General features: G+C 41.4%; 1 protein-coding gene across 1 annotated transcript; it reads left to right on the top strand.

Annotated features, from left to right (window-relative positions):
- Nucleotides 1-2,117: 2,117 nt before the first annotated feature.
- nkpd1 (NTPase, KAP family P-loop domain containing 1) lies at nt 2,118-12,217 on the top strand. The gene is made up of 6 exons (XM_080050758.1): nt 2,118-2,241; nt 3,280-3,343; nt 6,857-6,973; nt 7,608-7,930; nt 8,401-9,867; nt 10,383-12,217. The coding sequence occupies exons 2-6, from the start codon at nt 3,325-3,327 to the stop codon at nt 10,668-10,670; spliced, it is 2,214 nt and encodes a 737-aa protein (XP_079906884.1). The 5' UTR covers nt 2,118-2,241; nt 3,280-3,324; the 3' UTR covers nt 10,671-12,217.
- Nucleotides 12,218-13,438: the final 1,221 nt, after the last annotated feature.

Raw genomic sequence — 13,438 nt, 5'->3', positions numbered from 1 at the left:
TTTGTTGGTGCCATCATCCCCTTGGTGACAATAAAGGACAATCAGTGTGTGTGAATCAGCTTTTGACAAGGATCTGGACCCCTGCACCTTTGGGGTGAAGACCCTATCATCGTATTTGCTTGCAGCACAGCTCTGCAGAGGGAGTGGCAAAGCTTAAGACATCTTGCCCATATTTGGCAGTGCTTGCTTTCGGTATATCTGGCTATTTCTCTGTCCTCACCCTATGACTTCACAGCATCTAGCAGAGAAACTGATCAATAGATTACACCAACAAGATGTCTTGAGGCCAATTAGGCCAGGCAAGCCGGTGCCATGGCTTCGTGTCAGTATTGAGGCATGTCTGCCCTCAGGAACAATGGATAAAGGCAAAGAGATATCACTGAGCTTGTGTGCTCTGTTCGCTACAGTTACTGATTTACATTATATGATCATCAGTCCATCCAAGAGAAGTTCTTGCACATCTTAGGCTCTTAACCGCACCCCATTTTCAGTAAAATGCCTCCTTCACTGTGAAGGGCGGCTGATCAAATGTCATTGTCCTGCTTCCATGCACAACACGTTAGCACCCTCTGTTGGTTTGTTGTATTTTAGCATGATTTCAAACATATATTTTTACAGTTTAAATTTGACATTATCTGACTTGTTCATGAATTGAATTTGATGCAAATGATCTTAAGGGTTCACATTTTCAAACACATCCTGACAGAAACTAATTGTAATCCCCTGAACCTAACCCATTGCAGTCTAAGTTTAATTTTCCATTTCCTTGAGCAAAGAAAAGAAATCTCTCAATGTCTGCCTAATCCTAAAATATGATTTATCTGTATCTGATGCCTATGGACTTATGAAGGTGAATTCCTTAACCTCAATTGCAAAGTGTATGTGGTGAAAGGACGGGGTGTGGTGAGGGTTCATAGCGTTGGTTTGCAAAAGACTCCTGGCCATGTGATAACTGAAGAATAAAGATCTCTCTCACTCCCTCACACACACTGGCACTCTCTCTATGACAGTCAAGTTAATTAAAGAGGTTGAACAATCAGGTACTTCGAGTAAAGACAGAATAAGTCACCTCCAGGCCAAGCACTTTAAATCTTAATCAGACAGGCACTAATTAAACCTCATTTCATCGACTAGAGATTTGGGACTGCGAAAAAAGTGTTTTGCTATCGAATACATATGGGTGTGTGACAGAGGTTGTATATAGTATTGACCAAATGTTTCTGACAATCACCGCATCTGCTGTCTGTGTGTAGTGTGTGTGTGTGTGTGTGTGTGTGTGTGTCCAGTTAGTGCACTTTAGATGCAATATAAATGCAATAAGAGCCACGTATTGACATCTGTCTGACAACCTTAAATCAAAATTATATTCACCTCAACCATGATTCACTTGAATAATTAGCTGTGTACTTGCTTTAAAAATGCAACATTGGAAATGTTTGTATTAAAAAATGCATCTTGATTTGAGTACACATTAAGGATTTGTATTTAGTAGTTTCTGAAGCTATTCTGAGGTTACTAGACTAATGCAATGGTGGTGGAAAAAATGTAATATTCCAATGGAAATTAGACTACTGGCTTGTTTTTCTAAGCTTGACTAACCAGCTGGTCACAACAAATTTCGGCTCTGGGCAAAAAAGGCTTTGGTGCTGCAGTTTTGGCATCTTTGCTGCTATGCATGTCAGTTGAGGCCAGGAAGAGCCATCCAGCCATTGTCAACTGGAGGGAACCCAAACTAGGAATTCAGTTCATGAATCATGCAGACCCTAGGCTCCGGCATGAAATCACTCATTTGTTCCATTTTTCCATGGACCGAAAAAGTTGGACAGTGAATGCCAGAAGCTATTGCACGAATATGGATTTTTCTACCCCGTAATGCTTTCAGGAACTACCCACTTCACTCTGGTTTCTATGAATAGAGAGAAGAGCAGGAGTGTAACGGATTGGAAAAGGAAAAAAACTGAAGAAATGTGCAGCCCCATCACTCAGAAATAATTTCATCTCGTATGTGACAGCACTTCCTGGAACGTGTCCGCCTACAAAGGCCTGTGGGTATCATGTGCCTGTTTTCTCTCTTATCAGGGTTGTAAAGTTTTACGACACCGAGGTCCTGGTGGTATCAGGTTCACACATGTCTAAGCTGCTGCTGCTTTGTCCTCTGTGATTTCTAGAAGCGTAAAAAGCTTTAAAAGAAGATTCAAGAGGAGTCAAGTGGGTCAGGACTGACATACTGAGCTCAACCGGGTAAGGTTTTTCCATCAGTAACACATTTAACAAGAAAGAACATACTCATTATGGCTGCTTATTACAGACGTTTTACAGTTGCAGTTTAGTATCCTTTTGTGCTCACGGAGGCCGTACAATCCAAGTTAAACATTAACTTTATCATGAAATAAAAGCCTCTCCGTAACTCTGCTGCTGCTGTTGACTGTTTAACTGCTTATGAATCTTATAGGCATGTGAAGGGATGAGCACAAGGTGAATATATGCTGTCAACAGGGAAAGGGGCTAATGCAAGGTTATCATTGACACAGCAAAGCTGTTGACATTTCTCTGCTCATAAAAGAAAAAATATATATAGGCATGAACATGCCTGTGCATGAATGTCAGGATATCATTTAAAAAACTATCCACCTAAATGTCTGTCAATCAACACTCAGAAAATGTGAAAAAAACAAGCAATCCACAGGAGTTGTGAATTCCTGCATATTTGCACTGTAAGCACTCTCAATGATGTCAATTTACACGTGGTGCTTTGAGTTTACAGGTGTTTAATACATGAACAGTTAAGTTAGGGTTGTTCAAGTTGAACCAACTCTGTAAAAAGATTATTTTTACACCAACTCAGTCATGCTGCTTCAAGTCCTGGCTTGCGCACTTTCTCAGCATGTTATACGTTTGATCTCTGCTCCTGCAGGGTAGAGGTGGGGTCCATATGGTAAAGCTGAGATGCAGCTATACTGCTAAAAGGACACTGTATATGACCTTCAAAACCAGGACTTTTATTTAAATTATATATAGCTGTTATATAATTGTGCATCAGGTGTCCAGTGTTCTTTTTTTAAACTGTTCCTATATCTACACCTCAATATGGCATATTTATACTCTACATACACTCAATAGTTATTGATGAGAGGTTGCTGTTTAGAACGGAGGAAAGTAAGTAAGGACCTATATAGTCTAGGGACAAGTAGCGAAACGAATGCTTGCACACACATACACCCAGACATGAACCTCTGTGTTTTACCGGCACTGATGTCCCTGCTGTGTGTTATTCTATAGCCTACAGGTGAAAGGGATTTTCTGTGAAAGCTGCTCGTTGTCATCATGACTAAACTAACAAAGGGTAAGTTATCTGCCACACGTTGCACGGCTTCTCCCCTCCTACTTTGGGGTTTCACACTGTTCTTTGTCATAATGTCTATTAAGTGTTTTCTCTTGAAACTCCTTCTCTGTGACTCTTTTGTTCTGAATTAATATGTCTATACTATAAAAATGTCTTTTAACTGATTTAAACAGGTTTGCATCCTCATCTGTTATGAAAAAGCAGTTGCTAAAGTAATAGGACCATATACAGTTTAAACTCAGTGCATTTCCATGGGACATCTAGATAGTATTAAGCCATATACCGATTTTGCCACTCGAACGGAACTCGTCACTTGTCTGAGTATACAGTACATGGCCTGTCAGAGAATCGGATAAATGGAGTAAAATCAAGATACATCGTGCCAATGTAGTTATCCCTATAGAATGGCACGACACCGGAAAGGAACCAGACGTGGCTCTATAACCACTTGTTGAAAGGGCCACAGCACCACTATAGCGTAGCGGAGTCAGCCATGCTCCAGCCATTTATCTTCATATTCTCTTTAGTTATAAGAAATTATCGGAAGTATTTGTCAAATAAAACACTTGATGGTAGGAAAAACTGTGTGAATTGTATGTAGGGGATTCATATTTTGGCAGGCCAAAAATGCAGACCGTCAGAATGTGTGTCCCCCTAAACATTTGGAAAGAAGAAAGATGTTTATATTCTCTATAGTTATAAGAAAGGATCTGAAGTATTTGTGAAATAAGAGAAGAAATAGCATGTATATTAGTGGTCCATGTGCAAAATTGCTCAAGAAAATGTCTTTGCTCTAATCTGGGACAGTCTGTATTACGCATAAAAAAACAATATACCCTTCATTAAAGCTGCAGTTGAGAGTTTTTTTACTGTAATATTTGGCAAAACTGTCATAATAGCCATTCAGCTATATGTAGGTGAAGTGGTCTGAAAATATATTTTTTATCACTTTGCTCCCCCCTGCCTCTGTGTGCTGCCCTCCAAAATTGCCACCGCTCATGTTAATTTTGACCAATCAGAGCGAGGTCAGATTCTCCGTTCTTATTGGCTGTGGGACCTTGGCAACGACGTTGATGCGTCAGTTGCGTGAGCGTTCACGACCCTAGCAGTCTGACACTAGCCTACTGTTTGGTACTAGGCTACTACGGCGGACAGCGAGTAGCAATGTCTTCACAAACGAACCCTCAATTTACCATTCCCAGTATACCAACAATTAACACCGCTAAGACAGCAAAAAAACGAGGAAAGACGAATGTTGAAAAGTTAACTGCTGAAAGGGAGACGGAGAGAGCTCGAAAAAAAGTACACCGGCCATGTCTTCTTGCCCTATCACATCAAGACCTCTCCGACCGCGACCTCGTCCCCGTCCTCTGCCCCTAGGCTGCCTGCCGCTAGCAGCAGGACGTCCGCTGGCCCTATATAGCCCTCGTCCTGTGCTCAGTGTTGCCAACTCAAAGAGATTTTGTCGCTATATTTAGTGACTTTTCAGCCCCCCTGGTGACTTCTTTTTTCAAAACAACGACAAGCGACAAATCTAGCTTTTTTTTCTGGTGTTATTGGTGACTTTTTTCGCCAAAGCAAGTATCACCTCTTCTCAACGAGCAGCGGGAGCACTGACACGCAGCCCGCTCCTCGCGCAGCAGCCCCGAGCAGCCCCTCCCAGCTGCGGTCAGAGCAGGAGCATAGATAGTAGGAGATACACACACACCTCTCCGCTCTGTTACAATTAGTTTGCTATCTTGCCTGGCTGTTACAGCTACTTTTCTTAGGCCTACCAGCACACTTACAATGATTTTAAGCTAACATACATGGTCTGTCTGTGATTAAAATGTATGCTCAATATGTACGTATGTAGTTATCATTACTAATGTTTAATCACCTCGGAATCGGACATGGTGTTTGTCTCCTGTCAATGTAACTGAATTCACATGAACGCGCATAGCTGTCGTTCGGAGGGAGGAACTACAGCAGGTAGAGCGTTGGGAAAACAGCCGTTGGGATCCCAACGGCTGAAACTCTCAACTGCAGCTTTAATGCGAGCCAAACATATCTGCTCATAAACACTCATGGTCTAAGGTGCATTACTCAGGGTTTATGGTTATAGTTAGAACAATACTTTTCTTGCCCTGGCTTCATGTCCCTGCTCAGCACTTTGCCATTGTAGCCTATAACCTGTAATACTATATCCTACAGAATTGAGTTCAATTCTATTTGCTTTGGGGATGCTTTCTTTATAACAGTATTGGACCTGTAAAGCTTGATTACAATTCATATTGCAAATTCTTTTAGAAGAAAAAATAATTGTAATAAACATAATCTGATAACAAATGGGAACATTGTTTTGTTGATGAAAAATGTATAGCCTTAGCACAGATTTCCTCTAAAACCTATGATTGTCCTTTGTCTGTACTTGACATGGTTTACTTCCTTTTTGACTGTTTTCCCTCCCCTACCGTTATAATAAAAATTGTGAATTAATGTGATTTCAATCACATGGAACCCCTGCTTGGATTTGACAACAATATTATCCATTAAAATGTGTCAGAAATAAGAGATAGGCCTAAATGCTCTGGACCGTAGGTGTCCCAGATTAGGCAGTGCCCCACATTAGGGCAACTCATTATTTTCTTTATTCAGTGTGCATCATAGAGAAAGGTTATTTTGTTTATTTTTAAAAAATACGATCAGCTGGTTCTCAAAAGACATCTGTCAGTTCGGATGAGGCGAAATGAATGAATAAAGATCGTCAACATGTAGGAAGAATTTAAAAAAAAAAAATTTGAAAGGTGTTCCCGACGCAACTACTTTACAGCGTTGTTGATGATAAACATTTAGAAAAACATGTACGGGGGGCCCTTAGCTCAGTTGGTAGGGCGCCTTTTTTTGTGCGAAGTAGATCGGGGTGTTTACATGCATTTTACAAGTCCTGTTGAAGTCTTGTTCGTTTATTTACCTGATTATGAGTCTGCATGTAAACGCACTGACTGTTTATAGTTGAAAGATTAATGTAGCCTCTGCTGCAGTACGGTACAATAGAATATTGAATAGATTGTGGCTTCTCATGTAAGGGCTCCTTTGTTTGTTACTTCCTGTTTTTCCTGACAATGTAAATGTTCATAGATATGCTCATCTGTGAACTTTCCCCCGAATCGAGTGTGAATGTTCATCTTATTAATGCCTGAATATTTCTAATAATATTACCTGCACTGCTGCTTATGTTTAGTTCGACATTATTGAGCTGAAATAAGAAAAACATGTTTGCCTTTAATCAGGAACGCTGATGGTAATAATTAATCCTGTGAGCGTGTCTCCCGTAGATCCTGTTTTCACAGTTTCAACCTAAGACTTCCTTTGAATAGGTGTGACAAATCATATTTGAGCTTAGGTTACATGACGTGCTCTTGCTCAGAACACACTTCAGTGGAGAAATGTATGTGAAAACAAAATGATATGTGAAAGGTAAATCGAGTTATGCCTGTCATTTATTTTTTATTTTTTTATATCTCCGTTCAGATGTTATTTATGCATATGCGCTGTCAAGGACCTTGACTAAAGTTTCCTCTCCTGCAACGGTAGGACTCTACTCTTCGTGTCAGAATCGAATTAACATGATCCTTGGACACATGGATGGTATGTTAACTCTACTATGTGTAGATGACTCTTGCTTGAATCAACCCTTTAAAACTATGTGACTGTGTCTACAGCTTGTGGTTGAGAGTTTTATTTTTGCACCAACACTTCTTAAAGGTCACCTTTTATGCCAAATGCACTTTCTCATGTTTTTTCAAGATTAGTAGACACCCCAGGGACTTTAGACACCATCTCTAGACACCATCTCTCTCTTTTTTCGCCACCTCAGCCTTTCTGAAAACCTGCGTTCAAAAAACCCTGTCTGATTTTCCTCCCCAGATGACATCATAAGTGGAAAAGTTCATTCAGTGTTCACACCACAATGTCCACTGTAAACAAATGGCGTGTGTGAAACTATATGTTGACTGTAGAAACAGCACTTGTGTAAAATACAAGTAGTGGCAGCCTCTAGCACTTTGTCCTATACAGTATATATACAGTATATACGTATATATATATGTATGGATGGCTCTTCTTAAATATGTGGTCACATTTCCAATTTCTTCTATTGTTTACTAGAAACAAGGGGTGGCACAACTTCCCCACTGGCACAACTCACCCCACTCTTTCCCTATATATGTACTGTACTTACTGTATATAGGTATATATAATATGATGATTTGTGTTTCTTCAGTATACATGAAGGAGGAAGCTCAGAGGATTGAGAAGAAAAGCGACAAAAGGCCTCGCTCAGTTAATGCTTCGTTGACTGGCATCCTAGCGCTCATTGGCAGGCTGCTCTTCTACAGGCCCATTTGGACTAAAGAGAACCAGCATTACCATAACATCAGATTCATTAATGTGCATTTTAGTGCTTGGCATTTTGCAGGCAGTGACTTGCTTTGGGCAGGGCTAGCCATTAGGCTGTTTCATGCCATGCAGATGAACTTTGGGAAATTACATCTCGCACTCTACCGTGTGGCACAACATGATGAAGATGAAGAAGTCAAGAAGAAGGTTTGTAAATTTTGTTTTAACTTAACATGTTCACAATAACAATGTTCTCATGCTGATGTGTAGCAGGTTTTGTTCACCATGATCACCATCATAGTTTAGGATGTTACCTAATGTGCAAACCTTTTCTAATTGATACTTAACACATAGCACTGTTGCGAATATCATGAGGCGTATTATTTGGTATTAAAATTAATTATTGTATCCAGCCTCTGTTTTCACCTTTGGTAGAACATTGTTGCTAGTGAAAACTGATGACAGCCAGCTGTGTTATGAATGTTGGGTTACAGCTCTCAGTGCCAGGTACCTCAAAACATTAGCAGATATAGAAGACATGTGTTGGAGAAAATGTCATGGCAATTTTTCTAATTGTCACTAAGATATTTCCATCAAAACCAACAAACTAACATGCTGCTAGTCGGATGTAACCTGCTTCTTTTTTGTTCTGTTCGTTTTCATATAAAAAAAATCAGATTATGGAGGATGGTCCGAACAACTGGAGGTCCAAAAAGGTTTGCTGCTGTCCTTTGTGGTTTATGCTCCTGTTAATTATTGTGGTACCAATAATTATCTTGGTATTTCTGTCGACTTTTGGCCTGCCAAAATATGAAGTGAAACCAGATGAGGGGGAGAATGAGACAAAGGACCAGGTCGCTGTGCTAGAGGGTCTGGTCATTGCTGTGTTAGGAGTCCCTGCAGCAAGCGCATTGAGGTTTGCCTTCCAGATGGGGAAGAACCTAATCTTCCAACAAGATCTAAACATCAAGAAGGGGATGGACAATGACCGTGTCAGCAGCCAACTAGGCTTCATGAACGAAGTGAGGCAGGAAATGTGGTTCCTGTCTCGCTTCATTCAGTTCATGGAAGTGTTTGAGAGGAGAAAGATCCGAGTGGTACTACAGATCACCAATCTGGACCGGTGCTCTCCCAAGAAAATTGTTGCAGTTCTCGAAGCAATCAACATACTGCTTTCAGATGAGCAAAGTCCTTTTATTTCAATTCTGGCCGTCAACCCGGATGTTCTTGTGCAGAAAGTGAACTTTGCAGATGGCTGCTTCAGCAACGAGGACAGAGCTTATGCACTGTTGAACTGTATTGTGACTCTAGCCTTCACGGTCCCACCACTGTGTGATGCTTCAAAGCGCAGTTTATTTCACAGCCTTACTAGCAACCCAGAAACCCCTGAGGTCAAAAGTGTGAGGGAAGATACACAGGATGAAGAGTTATCTTCAAGGTCGACAATTCTCTCAAGTGTATCTATTGTGAAGAATCAGTCTGAAACGATTCCACTGATTGATACAACTACAACAGCAACAGATTTCAAGGATGGAGAATTAGAGAAGTTGGTCGGGAGCATCTTGATAAGCAATGAAAGGAATTTAAACCAATACATGTTAGATGATGCCATGTCTATGAGAAGGGTGATCAACTCCATTCGAGTGACTGTGATAATCATGAAGGCCTTGGAGAAAGAGCTTCCTCAACTACAATATGTTGCAGCGTGGGTGGTTTTAGCCAATCAGTGGCCATGCCGCCTCAGCTGGATCATCCAGTGTGTGGAAGATGCTCAGCAGAGAGCAGATATCGATGATAAGCGAGTGGCCACCTCTGCTAATACTGATGATTCAAATACCTTGTGGGAAGTCTTCAATGAGTCGAGGGCAGAGCTGTATGTGATGAGCGCACGGATTGAGGACCTCCTTGAGCAGGATGGAGATCCTGAGATGTTTGAAAGGTTTCTCGCAGTAGATTTCCAATTCACCATAAAGGACTTGAAGACATTTGAAGAGGCAACTGTGAACCTGGACCATTCGATTAGGAGGGAGCTGGCTCAGATCAGAGGGACATCCAGGCTGAAGGATTCAGGTTGGATGAGGAACCTAGCTCCTCTTCCAATCACAACCATTATCAATATGAATAAAGATGCTGTTTGTGAAGAGGTAAGGAACTTCTTGTAAATTATAATCTTTAGGATTTCAGTCATACTGGCTTCGGCAACTCAATTCTTAACTTGTGGTAGCCCAGTGAGTTGCAATTGTGGTGTAACACTAGAGCAAACACTTCTCTAGCAACCAATTTTTTTTTAGAAATACAACAGAAGAACTGGTGTACACAAGCAGTTTTCAACACAGCAGAAGTGCATCAGTGGATTTCATTTTACCCTGTTCAGAAGGTGGAGCTGTGCAGTGTCAGTGTAACCTGAAGCCCTTTGTCCAACTGCTCCATCTGTTTCCATTACTCTTGTCACTGTAATATTTAAAACTGGAATCGGAATACGAAAAATATGTACATATGCAAAACTGTTGGTTTATCCACCTTCCACTGTGGGGCAAATAGAAACCTTTGCAAATACACCAGGAAATACATTTCTAATCAATTCAGTTATTAGCATTAAGAACCGAATCATAGTACTCCTCTTGCGTTTATAACGCTAACATTTTTTCCTTTTTCCTAGTTGGAGAGGATGAAATACCCCAGCAAGTACATTGATATTGTGAGAGAAAATGACCTCAGTGGCTCAGCGCTGGTCTTTGGTGATGTAGACGACCTTAAAAAGCTCCTAAATATGACCTTCGGTGAATGGGCAACTTTCAGATTGCACTTCCTGGGTTTACCATCACATCTCCGACGTCAACACAAGAACATGCCACAAACACATCCTCACCTTCAGAACCAACTGCCGAAATTACATGATGCTCATCATTACGGGTCTAATGTAAACCTGGTTAACAGCAGCATATAGGATTCAAATCCATTTCCAATCATTCTGATGCCCCTACAATTAAGACCTACATGTTTGATGTGTATTTACAGTCTTTACAGTAACAATACACAACTTGCACATCACCGAAAGCAACGGATACTAAAACTTTGAAGTATCAATGTAGATTACTGAAGGAATAGTTTGACATTTTTGTAATTGCTTATGTGTTTTCTTGTCAAGTGTTAAATGAGAAAATCATTACCACTGTATGCTCTGGCTGTCGAAAATGTAAAAATGACATCTACCATCACCTTTAAAGCTCACTAATGAACACATCACTGTATCACTGTTCCTGGCAGCTGTATGGCAAGAAAGTGTTGCAAGTATTTATTTTTTCTAAACCAAACGGTTTTGGTTTATGAGTTTACAGTGATGAACTGAGGAGTTTATACGTGTAATTGTGAAGTAATAACATTTGCTTTGTTTGTTGCTTAAAGAGCTTGTGATAAAACCTAAAAAAAAACACTGCCATGAAAAATCTCTTGTAACCATGTCTACTAAAAGCTGGTAAAAGCTGTGAACCATGTTACCTAAAGAAAACAGACCAACGATTGTTTTATTATTTCTGTGCTATGAGCTCCAGAGTTAGCCTGGCATTCCCAGACCTGCCACTAGGCGCTGGCAAATTAAATTTGCTGCGCGTGTTGGTCTGGACCATGGACATATAAAGAAATGGACACCGGACTGAAACACGGCGCTCATTCATTCCTATGAAACTGCTCATTGGCGCAGGGAAGCCACAAGGAAGTGATATGCGGAAATTCATGCGGTCCATGGTTCATGGCGATAGGTCCATGAGCATGACGTAGCGGCATTATGGACCTATCAAGAAAGAGGGCGGCAAGCGTAGCAATGACGTAGCGGACTGGTAGCGGATGTAGAATCATTCTCGTTCTGTAGCATCCGTAGCATCTAGCATTGTAAGCTAAAGGTCTTTATTATACTATCTATGGTCTTAGCGAGCAAAGTTGTATTGCTTACCGACCATGGTCGTATAAGTCACTAACCCCCCGATGAACCGCTATATGTGATCTTTGAATTACACTCCGTTTTTGTAAAGTAAAACAGTGGTGAATAAGTTCTAAACTACGACTCTGTTCAGCTGCCCACGGCTGCCCCCTCCCTCCTCCTCCCTCGAAAACAAACTGAAAGCCGTTAAAAGCCGTTGGGCTAATAAGACGCTTGAGGTGGCGTTTTGAAATGAAAAAACTTCAGTTTTAATAGTATATGGTCTAATGATAAGTATGAGCCTATGTTTGATATTCAGAAAAATTTTGCGGAGACACAATCTTGTTCGCCGCTTGTATTGTGTGGACGGGGAAATCTACCTCAGGACAGCATGAAAATAAGCTCCACCCCCCAGCCCCATTCACAGCATGCAGTACTAATGGTTTGGCCACTTGTCCATGCTGGTTGCTCGGAGAAGGCAGTGTCCTGGGGCCCTGGTCTGGACACGCTCCGTTGAAGCTTTATCAAGAAAGGCAGAAATCTGGCTGGTGGTTTCAATTGGTTCTATCTAATATGGGCGCGCCAGAGCCCTTTATATGGTGCTCTGGGGAGGACGTAACCGGATGACGACAGTGACGTGCATGCGACATCGAAGCCGTGATAGTAAACATCAAATATGGCTGCGGATATGTTGTGTGAGTTTGGCCGTGTCTGAACTGCCATACTAGCGTCCTACATCCTACATACTCATGCATACTCTCTACTCAAAGATCGATTGTGTATGCGAGCTGCGTCTAAACGTTCTCAGTTGAAGTATACTCAAGCAATGAAGAATTTCTTCTTCTTCTTATAAGATTCAGGCAGTTTAGACACTGTTAAGCTTATAACCGCCCTCTACAGGTTAGATATTGAACTAGACTTTTACAGTCCTGTGTTCATCATCTGTGTTTTAGACCTCTTGTTTTATAATAATGATGTTTTGAGGCGGAGGATCCCTCCGACGCTCTCTGTCCGGCTCATCAGCACTCAGCTGTCTGTGAGTTGGGCTGGACGAGCCGCGGTGTGTGGAACAGCGATCTGTTCTAATCTCTCTCGACTATAAGACTCACAACACTCATTTCACTTAGTGACTCTAATGTTGTTAGGTATTTATCTTCATCTCTTATCTATTGTAAGAGTGCATGAATGACTGCACGTACAGTTGTCAGATCACGGAACCCCAAACAATGTTGTTGCCTAGCAACTTGCTCGAAAATATTTCATTTTCCTGGGCGGGTAGAATTGACCCAGTGCATTGTGGGGCGGTTGAGTAGGAAAAGTATACCATCGATTCATACCCAAAATCTTCCCGGAAGTTAGTACTCATCCGGGAATTTCTCACATACCCAAACTCGCATACCCAACCGTCACATACTCAAATTGAAGTCAAAATGAGTATGAGTAGGACGTTAGTATGGCAGTTCAGACACGGCCTATGAGACTGCTTAGGCCTCGACCCTTAACGATTTGGAAGACGGCACTCAAATCTTTCATTAGCAAGTAAGTGGAATGTTCTATTTTGCCGACCGACAACGGCAAACGTTTAATTTAACAGTTTAACAGCTGTTCGCTAAACGAAAGGGGTTTACGTCGCCTTGTGCATCGCTCTGATTGGTTGTAGTGCTATCCAACTGCGTGCAGTGGCATTTGAAATGCACGAGTAGGAGCCGCCCCTTGAGTTGGAAATTACTAATGATCGTGACGTGGCCAGACCCTCTATCGTTCAAGATATCAGGGTCTGGATTTCCAGGCTACTCCAG

The sequence above is a fragment of the Ammodytes marinus genome (assembly GCF_949987685.1).
Source record: "Ammodytes marinus genome assembly, chromosome: 1".
In the NCBI taxonomy this organism is placed as follows: domain Eukaryota; kingdom Metazoa; phylum Chordata; class Actinopteri; order Uranoscopiformes; family Ammodytidae; genus Ammodytes; species Ammodytes marinus.
The sequence above is the reverse complement of the archived record's forward strand: the minus strand, read 5'-3'. Positions and strand labels throughout refer to the sequence as shown.

Coding starts and splice junctions, on each gene's coding strand:
- nkpd1 (XM_080050758.1), top strand. Junction 7,931..8,400: donor ATGAAGAAGTCAAGAAGAAG/GTTTGTAAATTT, acceptor AAAAAAAATCAG/ATTATGGAGGATGGTCCGAA. Junction 9,868..10,382: donor AAGATGCTGTTTGTGAAGAG/GTAAGGAACTTC, acceptor CCTTTTTCCTAG/TTGGAGAGGATGAAATACCC.